General features: G+C 36.0%; 1 protein-coding gene across 2 annotated transcripts in view; it reads left to right on the forward strand.

Annotated features, from left to right (window-relative positions):
• The window catches only part of AstA-R1 (allatostatin A receptor 1), a 209,858-nt gene that overhangs the window by 181,602 nt on the left and 4,856 nt on the right, over nucleotides 1-23,400 (forward strand). For both annotated transcript variants that reach the window (XM_076117527.1, XM_076117528.1), the window contains 2 exons: nucleotides 14,783-15,647; nucleotides 21,506-21,661. In XM_076117527.1, coding sequence (XP_075973642.1) covers nucleotides 14,823-15,647; nucleotides 21,506-21,661 — 981 coding nt within the window. In that variant the 5' untranslated portion in view covers nucleotides 14,783-14,822. The remainder of the gene's footprint in view (nucleotides 1-14,782; nucleotides 15,648-21,505; nucleotides 21,662-23,400) is intronic.

Consider the following 23,400-nt stretch of genomic DNA (forward strand, 5'->3'; position numbering starts at 1 on the left):
GGTTACCAGTTTTACCAGAAGCAGCTGAATACTAGTATTTTACATAGAGTGGAGCCTCCCACGCAAGAGGTTGTAGGTTCGAACCCGAGGCCACACACGAATGTCTTTTCAAAGTTATGTGTATATTAGTAATAATTATTACTTGTTCTAACGATGGAAAAAAATGTGATGCAAACTTATACGCCTGGAAGTTCTTTAGAACGGTTGTTTAAGGTATGCAAAGTCCCCAAACTACACTTGGCCAGCGTGATGGACTCAAGGCCTAACTCTTCCCTATTGCGGGAGCAGACCCTTGCCCAGCAGTGGGACATTAATGGGCTAAATTTATTCATTTATGTATAATACTTATTATGTCTAGTCCACAATTAATCTGTTATCATTTTGTAGCCACATATGTCGTCAGAACGTTCCCAATTATTCTACTTGACATAAATAACTAAATCAATGATATATTTATGAAACGTGGGTAGTTCATAACTAATATCTATTATGTTATTTTTATATAAATGTGGGGCAAGGCCTTTGGGATATTCGCAAAGTATTTTTACTTTGAAGTAATAATTTTGATAGATTGATTTATATACATCGTTGACGTCTATTTATGAGATGTTAGATCAAATGGTCTTCATTCAATTTTACTAATGGCTTCTTGATATATACATTAAGTGTGAGTGAAATGAATTGGAAATAAAGACAGCCCAAGTCTTATTTCTAATGTTGAATACTCAAATACAAATATTTTTGGGAAATGTCTGAATATTCTTAAGACATTGTAATTAGATTTCCGTGTATATTACCAGTTAGAAAGCAGGTATATAATTGAAGCAACTATACGTTGTTATACTATTTTCTATAAAAACTACATCGGCAGAGCCATTGTTTGAAGCAGCGATATGAAAAAATCTTAAATTTCAAGTCACAACGCAATTAAAAGTCAAAAAGAAATCGCAGAATCGTGCTCTAATAAAATCAGTGCATTTCGATCGTCTACCACAAAAGGCGATCATATTTGATCAGATTTTTCCGTCGTGTCGAGCGCTTTATGTGAAAAAATGCAATTCCTGTAAAGTGCAAGCAACGTCAGGGCTTTGGAATTTCATACGATTTTATCTATTTCCACGGTGGAATGTTGAAAACATGCTTTTTGCTCTCTTCTACTGTAGTGCTTTGAAATTTTATGGTACTTGGAATTCTCGTAAATATGTTTTTATCTACACAAATACGTGTAATAAAGCTGAATAGATTCCTTTGTTTGTGCTTCGTAATCTCTGAAACTACCAGTTGAATATTATTTTTTTGTCTGATATTCTTTTTCAAGGCTAGACTATCTAATTTCATACGACCTACAGCATTTTTGTGTATTGTCGTAATATAAGGTAAACTTGGTACCTATATAAATTTTTCAAATCAACCGACTTCCATTGTCTTTAATTTGGGTTTTCTTTGTCATAATGCATTGTAGTCAGTTGTATAATGATGATCGGGATGATCTACATGCATGTTCTGTATCTCAGTTGAATTTTTTAACTATAATTTAAAAGAAAACCGTGTACAGTAGCGCGATTCTGTACAGTCGGTACTTTCGAGTATCGAGTTTGACATTTAAAATGTACTGCCAAAATTGTCTCTACAACATCCGCTAGAGCATTAACATTTTTCGATAGCTAGCCGGTTATTGGTAGTCGATAGTAGTAGAGAATTGGATACTATGCTGGCTAACAACTAGTTGTCAACTGAGGTACACAATACCCCTTCTCGACAAATATCTAAAAGAATAGCCAACAAAAAAAAAGTCAGAGGGCTCTGGAAGCCCAGAGGAAAAACCTTCGCAGTAATAATTATAGGACATAAAAGAAAAAAAACTAAATCAGAAATAAAACAACACTTTTTCGGACCATTCGACACTATTTTTTTATCCTGTATAAAAAGTGAAATTTCAAAAGATTTTATTGAGTGAAGTATTTTTTAAATCGAATATTGTTGTACACTCCCGTAATCGTATTTATCGGTTGAATAGAGCCACGCGTTCAGTCAATACAAACTATAAGGGTTTTCGAAACAAAGATTGATTTATGTTGATTCGTGTTGCGGACTTGTAATCCTTATGCAAATGGATGTGAGCTGTTTATTCCCCGATAAATTGTTAAGCTAAAGCTCTGAATACATACTTATAACTATGTGTAGTTACTGTTGCATTTCAACGATATAAGATTTTGCAGTTTAGTAGTGACTAGCTGACTCGCGCAACTTCGCTTGCGTCACATAAGAGAGAATGGGTCAAAATTTTCCCCGTTTTTGTAACATTTTTTACTGGTACTCTGCTCCAATTGGTCGTAGCGTGATGATATATAGCCTGTAGCCTTCCCCGATAAATGGGCTATCTAACACTGCAATATTTTTTCAAATCGGTCCAGTAGTTCCTGAGATTAGCGCGTTCAAACAAACAAACAAACAAACTCTTCAGCTTTATAATATTAGTATAGATTTTGAGAATCAGAAAATTGTTGTTAAGATCCGGTCCAAAGTAGCACGAAGATAATATTTAACAGTGGGTAGAAAAAAGGAAGAGGAGAATAAAAGAGGTAGTATATTTTAAAAGCGCCCAATTTTGAGGAAGTATCAAGACAAATGAAGAAATAGTAATTATCCATTCCTTCAGACATTATACGCGAATCGTTAAATATTTATTCTAGCGTTTGATATATCAGAATAAATATTATTCTACATTATGTTGGCAAATACGTGCTAATTAGTTCATGTTAGCATATTCTGTATGAAGATAAATATCTCTATAGTATCAAGATTACTAAATATTGGATAACACGTGTGATTGGTTGAATTTCCGTATATTTTTTTATTATTACTAGAAATATAATGTTTCGGCCAATAAAAGGTACTTTGTGTATATCTCATCAAATTCTTATCTCATCTCTTTTTTTAAGAGCTCATAGAGTGTTACACTCACTGGTTGAAAAACGATTATTGAGTTAAGCAATTAATTGCACTGATATTACATAGATGGGTGGACGTTCAGTTTTGATTTTAACCTGCTGAACTACTCCCTAGTTTGGGAAACATGCTATTAGTTGATTTCGATTGTTGATAGCTAGCCGATTGTCGAAAGTCCATAGTGGTAGAGAATTGTGGTACAGAAAGGCAGAAAAATCAAAAAAGGGAAGAAGCGGTAAATTGCCTAAATTGTTTACCTAAATTCATCACAATCACAAATTATATTCTACCAACATTTTATAAACACCACAAAAGTCAAGATTTAAAACCGTACTTAAATCATTTTATGAAGCGAACAGTAAAAAAATCCTTAAGCGTTTTATTACTCACCATTTTTCGACACCAGTAAAAACGTTTAAAGCATTATTATGAAAAAACCTTAATCGGAAAAAATAAAGCTCTGAACTGCTTAAACGATAATATTATAAAACTCTTTTCCCTAGAGCACACCATAAATAAAATTTACGGCCGGACATTATGATGGAAACATTTTAAATTAAAAAAAACTTTTGACTTCCTCTGTGGTCTGAACGGTAGTGAATGCGGCTGGACTTGAGGTCTCGAGTTCGATTTCCGGGCCGAGATAAAAGGTCTTTCTAACTTCTGTTGGACTGTGGAAATACTTTTCGCTGATATTGAAATGCCATTCACTGCGGTCCCTCCAAATTTGTATCGCTTCATTCACATTCATAAATTTTGTATCATAGGACCGCCGGCGAAGGTTGTGAGTGTGCTTTTTAAAAGTTATAAATAATACGGGTGCCTTTAAAATACTTGAACAAATGACACTAGATCATAGGGAAATATTTTAAAAGCTGCTTGTTAATACGAGCGGGACGCGAAGGTAGGATTTGGATTGGTAGATCAGTCAATCAAGTACCTTTACTGCATAGTCGTTGTTTTTGGAACTACAGTAATTTGTATTCAAGTGCTTTACTAATCAAAATGTCTGTTATACATGCATACATCATATCACGACTATTTATTTCCCTTAGAGGTAGGCCGAGACCACAGAACGCCCCTTACAAACTTCCCTTGCCTTATTCACATCCATACATCTTGTCATACAGGACCGCTGGTTACGAGTACTACACACCTGGCCTTTTTTAAGAAATCGCCGTTGTGATCTGTTATATTTCTTAAAAAAAAACATCCCTATTATTATCTTCTAAACACACAAGTACACAGGCACACAAACAAACACGTCATACACTCATAAACTTCAAGCGTTGATAGATCCTCACTATCGCAATGTTCGTCATCCATTGGCGCGTCTTGTTTATTTGTGCTACAGTTATTTGAAGCGCTTACAGCATTGGATTACGAACTGTTTATGTGGTAGAATTAACTGGTATTTAATGTTCGTTTGATGGTGTATGTTAGTTTATTGTGGCAAGGAATTTGGCTTTGTGTTAAAATCGTATTCTGTTTCATATCTGAAATATTTATAAGTTAATAAACGTGATGGAAATAGATTTGTTTTTTATTGTATCAGCTTTTTTGATACATTGGTGGTTTACCGCGGTTTAAAGCCCACACGGAATATTTTTCTGTGTTCCACGTGTTTTGGATAAAAAATATATTCATGAAAAGTGTTGCGTGCCTGAGTGCACTTTATATTTATTTTATTAACTGAAAAGTTTTCCATAAATGATTTATTCTACATGAGATATACTGTTAAAAATATTGTATTATTCTTTGCAAGGAATATGTTCCGAGAAGTAACTTTTCATCAGGATAGACTGCAACCATTTTTAACAGCCAATATTATCGACAAGCGAGTTTTAAATTCAGTTAAAAAAATAGTTCTTACAAAATACGCTAGGGGCGCTGATCAGTTTGTTATAAAAAAAATGGCAAATGTCAAAATCGGTAAGATTTGGCCTCCAATACTAAGCAAAGTTGTGTTAATAAAGTAGGCATATTTCTGATTTCACATAGCCGCTTATTTCATACTAGCTGACCCGTGCGGCTCCGCTCGCGTGAATTTCGTACAGTTGCTTATTCGTTTGAGCACGCGAATTGCGAAGCACTCGATACACCTACACATAAAAATGTTAACAACTCTTTTGTCATCTAATGGTTATTTACGAAAGGGACCCGAAGGGCACACAATGTGACACAGGCTCAGGCAGGCCTGATTTCCTGTGGTTACCTTCTTTTCCGCTCTCGTCTGTATCCGTAGCAGTTTACAGTGTAAAATATAATACCTTATTATAGACTGACCATTGCTTACCCGTCTAGATTCAGAATATTATTATAGGTCCTATCTGCGCCGGAGCTCTTCAGACGCGTAATAATGTATACTTACGATGATACGTCCGAAACCGCGTAACCCGTAATTATTTTTTATACTTATATCATCCGTTGTTTATTTTTTAAAACTTACCACATAGTCTGTTTCATAGCTATCCAATTTATTTCCTTAATGCAACCAATTAATTTAGTTATGTGTTACGAACTACAACGCCATCTGTTAGTAGCGGCGAACAACGACCACAAACGAAATTATTCGGTTTGCCACCTAGGATATCCCGACCGCACCGGACCCTCGTAAACCAACATTTTTGTGTAATAAATCATACAACATTTATGTTTGAAAATCTTATAAATGTATAGCCTGTTTCAAAGGTATTTTTTTTACAATAAAGCAATCAAAATAAATTAATTAGGAAAAACATGCTTTGTTGCGGACTATACGCCATCTATTGGTTGGTGCGAACAACAGGTATCGATACGGCAGGCGCCGCGAACTATATTGCGAATGTTGTGAAATGGATTCGCAACGCCATCTATGGTATCTTTAGGGAAACGCAGGTTCGAAAGATTTCTACGTATTTTTTTCAATTTTCTAAAAATCTATGAAAAATTATGCGATAAAAAGTATCCTAGGAACTGCTCCACTACTTATTCTATGCATATAGCAAATTTCAGTGCGTTCTATCCGGTAGTTTTCACGTGATAGCGACACATACAGACGGAGGACAGACAGACAGACAGACAGACAGAAAAGAAAATTATAAATTGCAGATTCGGTATCAGTATCCGTTACTAAACATCCCCCATTGGTTTTTTTTTAAATATATTCAATGTACAGAATTGACCTCTCTACAGATTTATTATAAGTATAGATATAGATTAACTGAAAACATAACCTGAATAAAACATAACGCTTAAATACCTCACATGAATAGCAATACTGGCAGCCGCCCACGACTTCACCTGCGTGGACTTTATTTTGCCCTTTTTTCACAACTTTTTATTTATTGCTGCTCTATTTCTATAAGGCATAGTGTGATGTTTCACAGCTTAAAGCCTTCGTCAATAAATGAACAATTCAATACAAATATAATTTTTCAGTGCGAACCAGTAGTTTCTGAGATAAGCGCGTTCAAACAAACCAAAAACAAACTCCTGAGCTTTATATTATTAGTCTAAACTGGCTACTAACTGCATACGAAAAAGTAGTATACCTTTATTCGGTATATTGGGAATAAGCCAGTATTCTCTATTTATTTAGAAACGGAACCTTTTCGCAAAGAAAATATCATACCCTTATTTTTCTTACAAATATTACTGTTTTCTTAATCTTAGCTTACATCATTGGTGTCTGTTATTTTACCCCAAAATAATTTCTGTCAGATTAAATACTCCGCCGACTTGCGTCAGCAAACGCTCTGTATTTTCACAATAAACATACAAATATTTTGTGACAAAATAAAAAGAAATTCGTCTTCGTCCATTGAGCCGATTTTCATAGAAAATGTCCCATGAAAATATACTTTATGTAGATAAAACAAACAGACTTTATGTTTTATATTGACTAAATAAAATATTCCTTGGAAACGAGATGTAAGCTCCCGCTAACAATGAAAAGGATTAAAGGTTAATAACCTGTGATACGTTAAAGCCAGATCACAAAACAATATCCGGTACAGTCAGCAACAAAAATGCGAAACATACCTACAATTTTACCGGTCGGTAAACGATCTGTGGATTAAGCATACCACGCCGCGGTCATTCCATAGATGGGTGACCGCGTAGTGGTATTTGAACTGGGCGTCTCCGTGCTTCGGAGGACACGTCAAAAGTCGGTCCTGATTCTACTAAGTCTACAGTCGTTAAGCCATGTCAAAGGCCTTTTGGGTGGCTTGAACAACTTTGACACTAGGTTGACCACTAACCATAAGTAGTATCGTAGACAGAAGTAATCACTATCGATTGGGATTGAAACCAACAGTTAACAACTTTGAAATTGTATATCATCTTGCTAACTGTACAGAGAGTAATACATTATGCAGAGGTATTACATCCCGGCTAATCTAGTTATCCTAGAGCCCGGCTTTGGTTCCGAACGATAGGCCGCTCCTGAGAATTTCTAGAAAAATCCAATTACCATTTCACTCTACTGGGATTTTGCGAGTAGTTGTGTTAATATCTGACTAGTAGTTACCGATCGATAAATCTGCGTGGCGATTACAGTCGTATATTAAAATGGAAGATTAATGAGCACGTTCGTACGGAGCGTGATTCTCCACAGTCGGTACTATCGAGTATCAAGTTTGACATTCAAAATGTACCTACTAAAAAAATCGTTTCTGCTACTTTGGGTTTTCGAAGGGTTACAGCAATTTTTTCATTATTATATCTATTAAAATAGTGGATGAGCGGGTTTTATTGAGAGAAGAGTGTTTACAAATAATTCGGTAATACAAAAATATTTCCCAACTAATATAAAAAATTTGGGAATGGTCAGAAATAAAATTTAGTTTACACGACAATTTTTTCAGGTGAAAATAAACGTAACTTTTTTGAACAAAAAGGTAAAATTTCTTTCGCAAACTAGTTAAATAAATAAACTAGGTTTCTATCAAAACTATTTGAATTGAACTAAACTAAATCGTCGGACGCGACTCATTTTTGTTTGAAGGACAAAAGCCCGAACTATTAAATTGGAGAAATAACTCAAATACCTACAGAGCCCACTTCCCTTGGGAGGTTGGGCGAAATAAGATTCCTGAATCACAAGTACCATGAGGAACTTAACGTAGGAAGCATTAGGCTGGTTTTCCATAATATAAAGATATGCGAAGTAGCAAAGGAATTTGTGAGGAAAAAACATCAATATATAATCCATACTAATATTATAAATGCGAAAGTAACTCTGTCTGTCTGTCTGTCTGTCTGTCTGTCTGTCTGTCTGTCTGCTACTTAATCACGCCTAAACTACTGAACCAATTTTGATGAAATTTGGTATGGAGATATTTTGATAACCGAGAAAGGACATAGGCTACTTTTTACCCCGGGAAAATTACGCATTTCCCGGGAAAATTCAGGTTGCAAACGAAGTCGCGAATATTCAATATTATAATGACACTGAATTAACAAAATTCCGTTGTCATGGCAACTGTTTTAATGGCGGATATGCCTTAACGCGATTTCGTTATATTAAGAGATATAAATAATTTTGAGAATATTTTTTGTGAAAAAAAAGTATATTTTATATCATCACGCTACGACCAATAGGAGCAAAGCAGTAAAAAGTGTTACAAAAACGTGGAAAATTCTGACCCATTCTCTCTTATGTGACGCAAGCGAAGTTGCGCGGGTCAGCTAGTATAATATAGGATAAATACTATAGTTTTGACGTCATGGTGCATCGGTTGAGATGGTCATCAGGCCACTGGATTTCTGTATGAAATGCTTGTTATCCAAAAGCAATAATTTTCTTGAGAGTGAGTATGTTTTTAAAAATGCCCGTGAAACTACCGACCGACCTTTTTTTCGTCAGGAAAATGCATTACTGCATCTCCCGCTTCAGGGAGGAAGCGTGGGTCTGTCGGGCTCTCCCGCCGGCTAGGAATTACCAATCGACCTATTGATACTTGAGGAAGAAACTTGTATAAGGAGAAATTTTATTTTGAAAATTACTTAACAAATACAAGTGGAAATTGCATAATTATCATTGTTGCTCTAAAATATAAATGAAAAACTTCTTTGTCTCTTGATTGTGATTGAAATATCACATACCACCTTTCATACGCTTAGTGGAAATCCAGCCTAATTCCTCTTCAGCCATTTAATGAAATAAGTCATTCAGTTACGCTTCGAAAATTACCAGACAGAATACATTCCGAAATTCTTTAACACAGTTTATTTAGCCGAATAATATTCTCCTAACAGGCTTATCTTGAACGCTCTAAAGATAATTGCTATCATTGCTCGAGAGTGCTTCAAACATCGGCGAATAAAACCTGTATAGAAGTGAATGGTACATAAAAACAGCTTCGTTTCGAGTGCCTACCTAATTAGCTGGCTGATCAGACGACAACAAGATTTGACGACAAGGACAAGTGCCTTTATTTTGTCAAGAAAAGAAAATTATTGGAGAAATATGAATAAATTTTATGAAATATTGTGATTTGTATTTTGTCGATTAGAACCATCGAGTATTGAAAGATTGACATTTAAAATGTTTTGCAAAAATCATTTCTATGACGGCCGCTAGAGGCGCGGATCAGATTTTCCCTTCTAGTTATCTTGTTTTTTTATAACTTTACGGCTCCTATATTACAGCGGGACAAACCTTTGAATACCATATTAAAACAAATTACTGAACTCCGCGCTAATAATTACAATATTGTAATAAAAATAATAAAACCTAATAGCATCTAGTCCGACCCGGGGTTCGAACCCCGATCAGCCGGAGACACAGAGGTAACATTTTTATTTTGTTAGTAAATCGTCATATTTTAAAAAACATTTAAGTACGACATTTCCTTATTTAGAAACTAAGTATATAATCCGCAGCAAAGTGGTCTTAAAGGACATCAAGAGCGAGTCATAATATGATTATAAAAATAAATTACTCAAAATTCAAATTTTCTGTACACAAAGTATAATTTGTGAGTGAGAGTAGGCATGTGATATAATTTATCTAATTTCGTCTGAGACTCGAACTTCGTACTCCTAATTACTGCAAAGTACGCACAAATTAAAAGTTCCACAATCATGGATTATTTCCTCAAAAGTTTTGGAAACTCGCGACTAAATAATAACGACAAATGTTATGTTCGAAGAATTTAATTTTGAGTGAAAGTTGATCTTTGAATATTATTAAAATTTATACTGGGAAGTTTATTTATTCCAAAAATAAGAGTAGCTTGATCAACGAAAATTATTTCAGTAAAGTTTCTTGGTGAAATGGCTGTCTGCTCTAATTTAAAGAAAAACGAACATTCGAGAAAATTTTGTGTTTCTTGCCACAATTCCGATGCAAAATGTCGTTTGGACCATGTTACAAGAGCATAAAGAATACAGGAGTATGCTTATGCTTAAACTTGTCAATTTTTTTAAAGTCAATGACCTTTACCTAGGATTCCACTCACATAATTTTACGTAGAAAAAGCCTACGTTCTATCAAGGCTTTTCGACTATCTTCATATTAAACTTTTTTACTCAGCTCAGAACTGTGAAATTTTTTAACATTAGTTGAATAGGTAAACGTATTAAAGAAGTTTATAGTCATTATAAAGTTCCTGTTAATTGTATAAATGTGAAAGTCTGTTTGTCTAACACTTTAACGATGAAGCAGCTAAACTACTATAAATGAAAGGAGATCATCCATTTTGGGCTTTTCTTAAAGTACCGGCCAACAAAAAAAAATAGCATATATCGATAGAGCCATTCGAAGCAATAGTTGGTATGGCACAAAACCTGTAGGATCACTTTGAACCGAGTTATACAAGTTTGAAGATTCAGGCCTGGATGATCTCCTTTGACAGGTATACATTTGAACGCTAAGGCTAGCAAAGCAAAGAATGAATACCTGGGCAAAGCCATGGGCTCAGGCTAGTAGTTCATAATATCGCTTGCAGTTATTGTTTATTTACATTCCGTGTCAAGGATTGTTACGTCAATCAATCAACAAATATTATCAAAAACATTCTGCTATTCCTCGCCATCGTCGGCTCATCAAAAAACCGTCATAATGTTTAGGGTTATACATGACAGGTTAACAAAAAACAGACGGATTAACTTTAAAACATGTCTATAATTGTAATATAAATAAACCAGTAGCTCGATTCTCTACTACTATCGACTACCGACAACCGGCTGGCTATCGAAAAATTTTGAATGACATTCGGTGCGACGCCTCTGCTGGGCTCCTCAGCGCGATTCCCTAAAATTGGAACCATCGAAATCGAACCAGAGAGTATCGAGAGTTTAACATTTAAAATGTACTGCCAAAATAGTTCTTATGGAGCCCGGTAGAGGCGCTAAACAGATTTTCGTGCAAAATTTATCGATACCTATCCGGTTGTCAGTAGTCAATAGTAGTAGAGAATTGAGCTACTGTGTATGTATTTCTAGGTCGTCCCCTGCGTCTCTCTTACCTGCTTATAGTTTAAATCATATTTAAGTTCGCGATAAACTATAACAAGCTAAACTTTAGTCAACGAGGTCGGTAAAGTTAGCTTTGAAAATTACTTAGACATGAACTCATATTATTTTATTAAGAAACTTATTCCTAAGAAACGTATTCCTTCATTTCCCTGAAATTTCCTATTAAATTGGTAATTTTGTTTAAATTAATACCAGGATTATACGCCACTAAGTATTATAGTTTGTCTTTAATGTAGACTATAATATGATACTTTTAAGAGGATCAGAAGGGCTCACAATCTGTGAGTTAAGCTACCGTTGGCACGGTCATTCCGTAGATGGGTGACCGCATAGTGGTATTTAAGCTTGGCGTCTCCGTGCTTCGGAGGGCACGTAAAAAGTCAATCCCGGCTGTTGTCAATTAAGATAACAGTCGTTAAGCCATGTCGAAGGCCTATCGGGCGGCTTGAACAACTTTGACACGAGCTTGACCACTAACCATACGACAAACAAACAAACAATTGAAAGCTACTATGCTGTACATTGCTTTCTCTCTTAGATTATAATGATTAACACGTTACGTTAAAGTAGCAACGTCCTGCCTAGTGATAATCAATTTGTATTTTGAAGTCTTTAATTTGCTGACTTGATTTCGATGATCTGGAAGAAAGGAGAAGACTTGAGAATATAAATAGATTTCTTTTAAAAATGAATATAATCAGTATCATTGGACAATTCACCCATGATAATTTGATTCTAAACTAAACCGAGCCATAGATGACCCCAAATGCAGGCACTGCAATGAAGAAGCCTGCCTGGGACCACGGCGAGTGCAACCTGCGCCGAAACGTTAGGCATTTTAAGGTAAAATGTGTGTTCGCGTTAATTCCCGTATTCTATTATACATTAAACATGCAACGCGAGAGTTTAAAAGTTATCATGAAACACATACTGTGCGAGTGTGATGCTTTAGGAAGGAAAAGAATGGATCTTCTAGGATGCTGTTACCCTAAACCAGAAGACTACAGGCTGCTTCCGGTGGGGTGCATAGCAAAACTGATAAGTTTTGACCTGCCCCCCAACGTCTAGAGTAGCAAAGGAGGGGGTGACACAAAGGATCAGGAATGGTCGAAGTGTCAGCCAGGCATTAACTGGCACCCCCACCCCTAAGATAAGATAAAACCGAGTTTGTACTATAGTAAACAAATAACTGATAAACATACATATACAACGTGCCGCTCCAATTAGGCACGTTGTATATTAGGTCGGTGAAAAGTCTTTTCGCATTATAGTATGTATGACCTGGTAATAAAATCTTCCTTTTCACAAAAAAGCTCGATATTTGGGTACCTCACGAGCTCACTGAAAGAAACCTAATGAACCGTGTACTCATTTGTGATTCTTGAAGCCAAAGAGATTTTATTACAAGTTCATACATACTATAATGCGAAAAGACTTTTTCCCCGACCCAATAGTTCTAAACACTAACTCATATAGATACATTTACATAAATGTACGAAACGAACTGAAATATTGGATGCACGCTTAGTTAATGTCTGATTATGATTAGTTACTGGACTGTATTATATACTGGTCATACATGAATAAATAACCATTACCAAAATTATGCCCGCTGTTCAGTTAATCATCATTTAACTCAAAACAGGCCACATAATTTTAATTTCCACGAATCATCGTTCAATTCACTGCGGTTTCAAATAGTTTCAAACATAGTTATATTATTTGTTATTATGATTTAGTGTTTATTATATAATAGCGGCTTTATTTGTAGAGTGGTCGATTAAATGATAATCAGGTTGGAGTTTCTTCGAAATTTGTTGAATTCAGTTTCCAGTCTCACCGGATATAACTGAATACCGGTATTTTACCTGAAACGACTGCGTATCGGACCTCCACCACCCAGTTAACTAGGCTATAACACGGCACCCTTCGGTAAGACTGGTCGTCAGAATCTCAAGCTTCTGACTACTGGTAACGTCTGTCACGACTGTTGAAAATGACAGCCGGTATCTGCAATTCAAATTGCTTTCCGGAACTCATCACCCATCCAGAAACTCTCTCTGCTGTTGTTACTCAGCCACGAGCTCCTCAAAGTGTGTACCCGAGTACGCGCTTGGTACGAAGGTTCGAACCCGTCGCAACACAGTAATGAACTTCCGAAGTTACGTGTGTATAAAAATAAAATATCACTAGAATATTCAATAGTAACCCGGGCCTAGGAAACGTAAACGTAATATGACAATAGGCTTGCCCCTCACGAAAATAATATCATAAATATATTCCACACACCTCAGCCGACACCTTCGAGGATAACGTTCATTCATACATGGCATGGTCAGTGGTCCTAATGTGTAAGTCATTCAAGCCACTAGGCCTTTGACGTGGCTTGTGTGTTGTAATAATGTCCTTCTGGCCAAAATTTGGCTACGGGGGATTGTTTTAAGACCAGCCAACTACGCAGGACTTTGTTTATAGTGTCCAAGTGTGTGCACAATACAGGTACACTCTCTATTCCTTTACTTTCATAGGCCAGTGGGATGGCTAAACCGACACAACTAGTGTTAGGCCAGGCGCAGGACTGGCTTTACGTTCCCTCGGAGGCACGGAGATCTCAAACCTCAATTTCCTAACTCCAGGAAATTTCTGAGGAATAGTTAACAGAAAACTCAGGAAAAGACTTTTATCCCGGCCCGGGATTCGAACCCGAGAACTCTTGGGCCGCAATCGCATATACTCGCAGACCGCGCCATAGAGGCAAAAACACGCAAGTGAAGTTGCGGAGATCAGCTAGTTAATAATATACCTTACACTCAAAGACAACCTTTAATTACATTACCAATAAAACGCAAAGGACCAATTCTGATAGGAAGATGAAAAAGATTGTTTAAAGTTCCCGGAAATAAAATTTCCTCTTCACAAAAACGGAATAACAATCAGGAGAAATTCGTCAAGTAGAAAATTCGAGAATATACGAATCTCGTGTTGTTTGTCATCTAAATTATTACGTATGGAAATAAATTGCGATGTCTAGACTTTGAAGGGTTAAGACCTTGGCTTATTTACTCTTTTGGGTGATCAAAGAATGATAGGGTTGGCCTACATTATTTCATTTTTTATTACGTTTGGTTCATTTGGTCTGGCTTTGGTACTTATGTTTTGGTAATCTTAGTTATTAGGGATTGTAAATGATCTTTTTACTCTTAGTTCCGGAAATCAAAATGATGTTCTTAGAAACTCGACCAGTCATCACTAGAACGACTGTATCTTTAATACACAGATGATTTGATTCTTTATAATATATAACGTGCCTCTATGCCAATCTTTAAGTAATAAAAAACGATTAAAATCTGCCTCTCTATTGTTTCAGATAACATTCAAGACATGAAGTATTGAATAACTCAACCAAAATGGAGTCCACAGAAGACGAATTCTTTAACCTCTGCCTCAACTTGACAAGCGATGAGGCTCTACTCGGCGCTTGCAATGACAACATGGACATTGAAAACGGAGAACTGCTTGAAAAAGTAGTATCAAGAGTGGTGCCCATCTTCTTCGGATTTATTGGAATAGTCGGACTTGTAGGCAATGCTTTGGTCGTACTAGTCGTCGCCGCTAACCCTGGCATGAGATCCACAACAAACCTCCTCATCATCAATCTGGCTGTCGCTGACTTACTCTTCGTTATATTCTGCGTTCCATTCACTGCCACCGACTACGTCATGCCTCGATGGCCCTTCGGGGACTGGTGGTGCAAAGTAGTCCAATACTTCATAGTAGTAACAGCCCATGCTTCTGTCTATACTCTTGTTCTCATGTCTTTGGACAGATTCATGGCTGTAGTTCATCCTATAGCCTCCATGTCTATCAGAACAGAGAAGAACGCATTACTAGCTATAGCTTGTATATGGGTGGTGATTCTAACAACAGCAATTCCCGTAGGCATCTGCCATGGGGAAAGAGAGTACTCCTATTTCCATAGGAACCATTCTTCTTGCGTGTTCCTTGAGGAGCAGGGGTACAGCAAGCTGGGTTTCCAGATGTCATTTTTCCTATCTTCGTATGTGATTCCTTTAGCTTTGATTAGTGTGTTGTACATGTGTATGTTGACGAGGTTGTGGAAGAGTGCGCCAGGAGGGAGGGTATCTGCGGAGAGCCGGAGGGGGAGGAAGAAGGTCACGAGAATGGTTGTGGTGGTCGTCGTGGTGTTTGCTGTCTGCTGGTGTCCAATACAGGTGAGCATATAAAATTTGATAAATAACAAAATGAGCCCGTTCAAGCTGTTTAACTAATGCTGAAATAATGATAAAAGAGTCCGTAACCGTTAGACAAAGGTTATGTCCCGATTTTGGGGAGGAGAAAAACGTGAATCCATGCTGAGGAAGTGTTGGTAAGGACTTTGTATCTCATCTAAAATAGCAAAACAGAACTGACTTACTATTACAACTTATTTAACTACAATTAATTTGTAATTTCAACTTTAATGAAAATTACCTGCTACCCACGACTAACTAAATAAAACTAATTAAATGTAGGACATTTCATATAAATTGAAACAAATATCTAAATTAAGGGATTTAAAGCAAAGCCCACCTTTTTGCTCTATTTCTTTAAATATAAACTACTGTATAAACTTATCATAAATAATTTAAATTCACTGAGCAATTATTTGCCGAAAAATAGATACCGCCTACGTATAGAGTCTCTTTTTGAAGTTAACATTACATAAAATACGATTGAGTGGATACCTTTAGGCCAATTTAAATTCAAACTTTGTTATAATTAAGTATATTATTCTTCACTTGAAAAATTATTTGAATATACATTTTTATCTTGATCTATTAAAAATATGACCAAACACTCAAATGACAGTCATTCATGCTCAAGCCAAAATGAGAATGCTTGCGAACTCTTGCTAGATTATAACAGAATCATGCCTAATTTCTGCTACTTGAACCTGTATTTACGAATTTATGAATACGTCTTTATATAAATTAAATAAATAATAATAGACTAACACATAATATCCCGGAAAAAGGACATAAGCTCCATTTTTCAACTTCAAATAGTCACGAGAATCCAATAAATATTTTACTTTAAACCCAAGCCGATTAAACGAAAGTCAGCCTTAATGACCTATTTATTTCTAAGGCGATTCCAGAAAATGGATCGTCTTTACTGATATTAAATTTGGAGTGTTTTAATTGGCAATTAGACGAAATTATATCATGAATGTTTAGGATCTTACCGGCCTTGGAGTAAGAGGATTATTGGCACTGGATAAATACAACTGTAATGGTACGATTTGAATTGTTATATCTTTACCTACATCACTGGCTCTAACATTTTATTATAACTAAAAGGATATTTATAATTTGTATTCATGACAAAGTTATTTAACTACGCTAAAACTGAGCAATTACTGTTTTGTTTTAGCATGATTTATAATCTATAAAAGAAATTAGATAATAAACAGTGAAAAAATAACCAGCCGAATGTGAGTCGGACTCGCTTCCTTATCATCGCAATCAAAAAAATGCGAAAAATTTGGTATAGGGTTCCGCTTGGAACTCTAGAAAACATACCTACAATATCAAACTAAATTGTCGCGAAAGTGCCAAATAATTGAGTTGCAGATTTCATCAGATCAGAATAGCTATTTCCTACGACTATGGACTATCGAGAAGCTGTTGTGATTTTTTAATAGAAAAATAATCAACACCTCTAGCGTATTCCAAAGGAACAATTTTCTGAATAAATTGCAAATTTCTATTTCAAATGTGATAGAAAGGAGAAAACTATCACAGCATTGTAGAAATAAAACTGTTTTGGTTTTTCACAACGGTTTGTATGCAGATAAATTATTCACAAAATTAATTATAACTTATTTAAAACCCAAATTATACAAATCGAGGTTTTAGGCAGACCAAATAAGGGATCGTAACTTTTACATTTTTTACCGCGCATGCAAAACCCGTTGTACATTTTAATATTAAGAAAGCAGGCCGTTGATGTGATTTTACAAAAAGAAAAGCACTATGACAAACTCAAAAAGAACTTCACAGAGTAAAATATTTAGTATCTTATATCTCGCGAATGCACACAACTAAAATATACCCAGAAACAGATGATTTGTGCAACGTAATTACCAAAACCAGTTTCTAATAACAACAGCCACGCTCTATTTACTGTTATTTAGCGTTATAAATGGCCTCGCTCAGGCCGGAATAGGAAAATACCGACAGAAATGAATCTAGGCAACATTCCAGACAATTATTTAGGCGTAAATGATGAGAGGTTTGTTTATTGTCGACGGTACGTTTTGGTTACAGTGTTGATTTAGTTGTTGAGTTTAGAGACTGTTCTCATTGATTATAAGCGCCTTCTACCTCTATTGTCTTCATATTATTATACTCAGTAATAAAATTTAAATTGTAACCAGTAATTCGTCCAGATTAGTATTATATATGTATATCTGTTCATTATCTCGGGACTATGGAGTCCCGGACTTTTAGAAGGCGTGCGTGGGGCCGAAGCCAACACGTAGAGGCCCATTAAGACAGCTTTAATATTCAAACAGTATGTAAGGTGTCACAATCCGGTGACTATCCCTGTCTACACTATAAAATGCACCCAAGGACAGTCACCGGACTGTGTGGGACTATGGCAAAACTAAAGGGAAAAACTACTTGGACTATTGGATGAGGTGCTTATGGACTGGGAAACTAGGAATTTACGGGAACTATGGCGCCTGCCGAAAACAATGTCAATAACATGTAAAAATGGCAGGCGGAGACTTGCCAACTCACAAACTGGGCCACCCTAATCAAGTCGCACGAATAGCAACTAGGGGGCAACAGGGACGTGAGCGGCTGAAGGACGGAGAGGCCTCGCTGGACGTTAAACTCAGATCACTTGCTCCCTGAGGGTCCGGCATCACTGGCCCACTAGCCACTTACGCTCAGTATCCGTCCGCCGAACAGAGTGGGAGCTCTGCTCTCGCGACTCCACTCTGGACAGCCAATGAAGGCAAGCCAGAGGCGGGGGACCGCTTCCTCGTCAGTTTTCACTCCGACCAGCCAACTAAGGCAAGCCGGAGATGAGGAAGGGGGACTTCCCCCTGGAGCACTCAGGTACCGCGGGGTCGCTACTCCCCGACACCTCGCCTCAAGGTGCCCTATTATTATTATAAATGTATCTTTTTGTTTCCCGTGAGAAAATATAATATACATTTGAAAGAAGTAAAAGTTTTTCCGGTTAGAGGAAAATGGCATTCTTCGTTTTTACCTACGGTGGTGTGAGTTTCTTGCCGTTTCTTTTCACGAGCAGCTTTTCCAAAACGTTGGTAGATAAAAAATACTATGGCGATTTCAAATACTTCTTCAAAGTTGACTTTGAATGCGATATCCTTCGTTCACATGCGTGTAAGACACTGGCCTTACACGCATGTGAACGAAGGATCTCATTTTCGGATGGTATACGGATTGCCTTATACCATCCGAAAATGAGATTTTTTAAGGACATAAGAACACATATATAATGCTATGCCTTTTCCCAAAGAGGTAGGTAGATACCAAATAACTCCATTTGGTACGACCTTTACAAACTTCCCTTGTCTGATTCACATCCATACAGGACTGCCAGTTACAAGTACTACGCACGTAAGACTAATATTTTAAAAATACAGCATGTGTAGAGACACAAGCTTTTAACTTATATGAGACGCGCCTTGTGTATTCAACGTTACGTCAACACCGCACCCTGAGTGTACAGTCTCTTGTTTCTTACAGTGATTGATTACTTAGCATTTAGTATTTAGATAACAGTGATATATCTTATTTAGTTAAGTGTTATATCTTTGCCAGATGGCTTGATAATCTGGAATCATTGGTGTATAACAACAGTAACGAATCAATCTCTAAGCTAAGCTACTGAGGTTGTTTCGTGGATGGGTGAACATCTTAATTATAACATATCAAGTTCTTCCGTGTTTCGGAAGGAATGTTGAATTGTGGGTCCCGGCTTTCATTTCCAGAGATCTTTGACAGTCGTTAACAGTAGTCAGAATCTTGAAAGTCTGACAACCAGTCTTACTGAAGGGTAGGTTCTATCGTGTTATAATCCAGGTGACAAAGTTGTGGAAGACATCATCCGGTGAGACTGGAAGTCGTCTCCAGCAAAGTTGGAAGAAGGGCTATGATGATAATTAATGATGAATACTATAAGACCCAAAAAGAATCTGGTCGCCAGGACAAACAGTTGCCTCCACACCTGACACCTTTTACCTGCTGAAGAATTTTGTATGCAAAAGATCAGTGGGATAAATTTTTCATTGTTCAGCTTATGTGGCAAGAACAATTTTCTCCAAGTCATTTTAAATTTCAAACGCTCCCTATTCGATAGTACCGACTGTAGATTTTTTTCTCGTCGTATCTGAATTATTAAACACAATACTGAAACAAATTATATTAAAATTACTTTTTCAGACAGCGGCTCCGTTTCATAAGGATTCAAAATCCATATTTTTAAAGAAAGCCTCTCAAAAACGAATTAAAATTCCCCTTTCGTTTGAGTGGTTATCAAAAGTCGTAATATTACTTCAAGATGGTTTTTATTACGCTCCCCATTTTTCATTTTTAATATTTTCCATTGTAAAATTTTGACGATAAATATAAAATACACTTGTTATTTCATAGTGGTGTCTTTTTTAATTAATTGCGAAGTCTGGTTGATGTTCGTTTGAATAAAATTTTAGTTTTACGTACATAGTTTAACTTTCATTCTGAATGTTAAGTTTATAAGAAACCCTTTTTTTAGATGAAGTACATGTTAATGTATATTTTAATAGATGTTTTTGAACACGGATCAAATTAATAGTTTATTACATTTTATTTCAAATATAGATGCATTGGCTATTAGTAGCACTTAACCTATAAAATACTAAAAACGCAAGTGACATTGTTTGTCATTTAATATGTGCTGCGAAAATAGTTCTTACGGCGGCCGATAGAGGTGCTGATCAAATTTTCATACATTTGGTTAGTGGTCAAAGCTGGTGTCAAAGTTGTTCAAGCCGCCCGAAAAGCCTTTGACATGGCTTAACGACTGTTATCTTAGTAGACAACAACCGGACCGACTATTTACTATGCGGTCACCCATCTACAGATTGACCGCACCAAGGGTTGCTTAACCCACTGATCGTTTACCGACCGGTCAGTGCAACTAGCTATGAGCTTGTCGATAGTCGATAGTGATAGAAAATTGCCCTTGTGATCTTCGTTTTACCTCGCTAATAGAAAAACAGCCTATCACGAAACCCTTCACGTATCCACAGATAATACAATATGATATAAAAGTAATAAATATTAATTTTCTCTGACGTGTTTCGTTATTGATCTTTTATTTGGAGAACGAGTGACACATTGTATTATGTATTCAATTACTTGGATATAAGAGTTATATTATATTGCAGGTGAAAAAATAATTTAGTTAAGAACCTTTTAGACGTTCTAGAATGACATACATAGAATGTATCAGCTATATCCCAATAAAATAAATGACTAGATATATATATTTAGATGGTTCTTAAGAAAATTGTGCTTACCTACTTACTACATATACATATTATTATTATCACCGTAGCGCCGCGTGTGGTGGGTTCGAATCCCACCCGGGACAAATCTTTGTGTAATGAGCACGAGTATTTGCTCTGGTCATGGATGTCAATTTATCTATATAAGTATGTATTTAGAAGTATATAAGTATGTTTATCAGTTATTTGGTTACCATAGTACAAGCTCTGCTTAGTTTGGAATCAAATGATCGTGTGTGAGTTGTCCAATTATATTTATTTATTTATATTATACATACTACTAGTATGTGATTGAGGCATTCGCTTCTCAAGAAGTGGTCGATGGTTCAAACCTGCACACAATGTCCTTTCTCCGGTATCATAATATCTCCATACCAAATTTTATGCAAATTGGTTCAGTAGTTTAGGCGTGATTGAGTAGCAGACAGACAGACAGAGTTACTTTCGCATTTATAATATTAGAATGGATGATTTGATTGGTATAAATATCTTTTGTTGCAGATCATCCTGCTGGTGAAAGCGCTGGACGCGTACAACATCACCTACTTCACAGTGACGGCGCAGATCGTGTCGCATGTACTAGCGTACATGAACTCTTGCGTCAATCCTGTCCTCTACGCCTTTCTCTCTGAAAACTTCAGGGTCGCGTTTCGAAAGGTGAGGATATTAACCGTATAGTTATTTAGAGTTATTCCGGTCTGATCCCCCAAACCGATCCACTACCAATTAATATTATTTTTTAATTCCTGTCTGATCCACTTTCAACTTTACCATTCCGGTCTGATCCCCTTCCTATATTTAATGGATAAGTACAGTCAATAAAAAACAGATGTTATTCACTACTTTATAAAAAAAAATTGTAAAGAGAAGTTCAAAGGTTTTTGGATATAAACGTTTGTTAGTCAATTACTGTTGGGTTATTTTAAGAGACGCTGATCAAAATCAGTTTAAAAAAAAAGAGTGACCTGTGCCATTTTTGAGTTTTTGTGAGTCTCATACAAAAAAGTTTTGGTAAAAATATGGTATTTTTATACATTTTTAAGTGTAGGTATTACATTAAATATCTTAAAAAGTTGACGGACTTCAGTATATAACTTAGGGTTTATAATCCTATCGATACACATTAGTTTCATCTATGGGTAAAAAGCCTTATAAAGTATTGAGTCAGTTTTTATTTATAGAAATAAAAACTGATTCGAGTTACAATCATCGCAGATTTATATTATTTGGTCTTTTGAAATAGAAGTACTACCTATATAACATTATAACAGTAATCACATTATCGCACAATGATCTTTTGTTAAAACTAGGATTTGAAAAAAATGATATAATAAAAAAAATGTAAACATAAGTCAAATAACAAACATCAAATTTCAATTATTAAATACTGATATAAAATTATCACAGTAATCATATTCAGTGTAGAAATAAGACTAATACAGTCTCATTAATAACCGATTTCTCAGAACGACATCACGAACTTAACTCATCAATGATTGGTTACTTTGGAATCAATAGACAATACATTCACACACCAACAGCCTATTTCGCAGGCAAATATATTACAAAAGCTTCAGACTTTGCCGCAACGATGCCAGAAATAATTATCACTTGCTCTTACGGTGAAGGAAAACATCGTGAGGAAACCTTGCAAGCCTAAAATTTGTTTAATACATTTATTGAGGGCATGCAACGTCCCCTAACCTGTACTCGGCCAGCGTGGTGGACTCAAGACCTAACCCCTCCCCTCGTTTCGGAGGAGACCCTTGCCCTGCAGCGGGACAGTAATGGGTAAAAAAAATAAAACAAATAAATAAATAGGATTCAACTGTTGAGCTAGCCAAAGAAATGAATAAATCTAAATAGACTGCATGTTCCTGAAATACTAAGAAAGATTTGGGTCAAAATGTATAGAGATGAGATTAATAAAAATATATATATATTAATTCTATAACATAATCTAATAGAACCTGTATACATATTTTGTTATTGACTGTCCTAAAAATGTGATAATAGACAGTCAGGGTATCCGATCGGAACAAAATATTTAAATTTATTATAATGTTTATATACGGGGGATCAGACCGGAATAGAAAATAATTTTAAAATACTAGGGTATCAGTATTGGGGATCCGAACGGAATAACTCGTTATTTACTAGCTGACCCATCCAACTTCGCTTGCGTCACATAAGAGAGTGGGTCATAATTTTACCCGTTTTTGTAACATTTTTTACTGGTTCTTTGCTCCTTTTTGTTGTAGCGTGATGATTTATAACCTTTCTTCTATAGCTATATAGCTTTATATAGCTTCTTCTTATATATAGTTTTCCTCGATAAATGGGCTATATAACACTGCAATTTTTTTTCAAATCGGACCAGTAGTTCCTGAGATTAG

This window comes from Anticarsia gemmatalis, chromosome 8, assembly GCF_050436995.1.
Source record: "Anticarsia gemmatalis isolate Benzon Research Colony breed Stoneville strain chromosome 8, ilAntGemm2 primary, whole genome shotgun sequence".
Lineage (NCBI taxonomy): Eukaryota > Metazoa > Arthropoda > Insecta > Lepidoptera > Erebidae > Anticarsia > Anticarsia gemmatalis.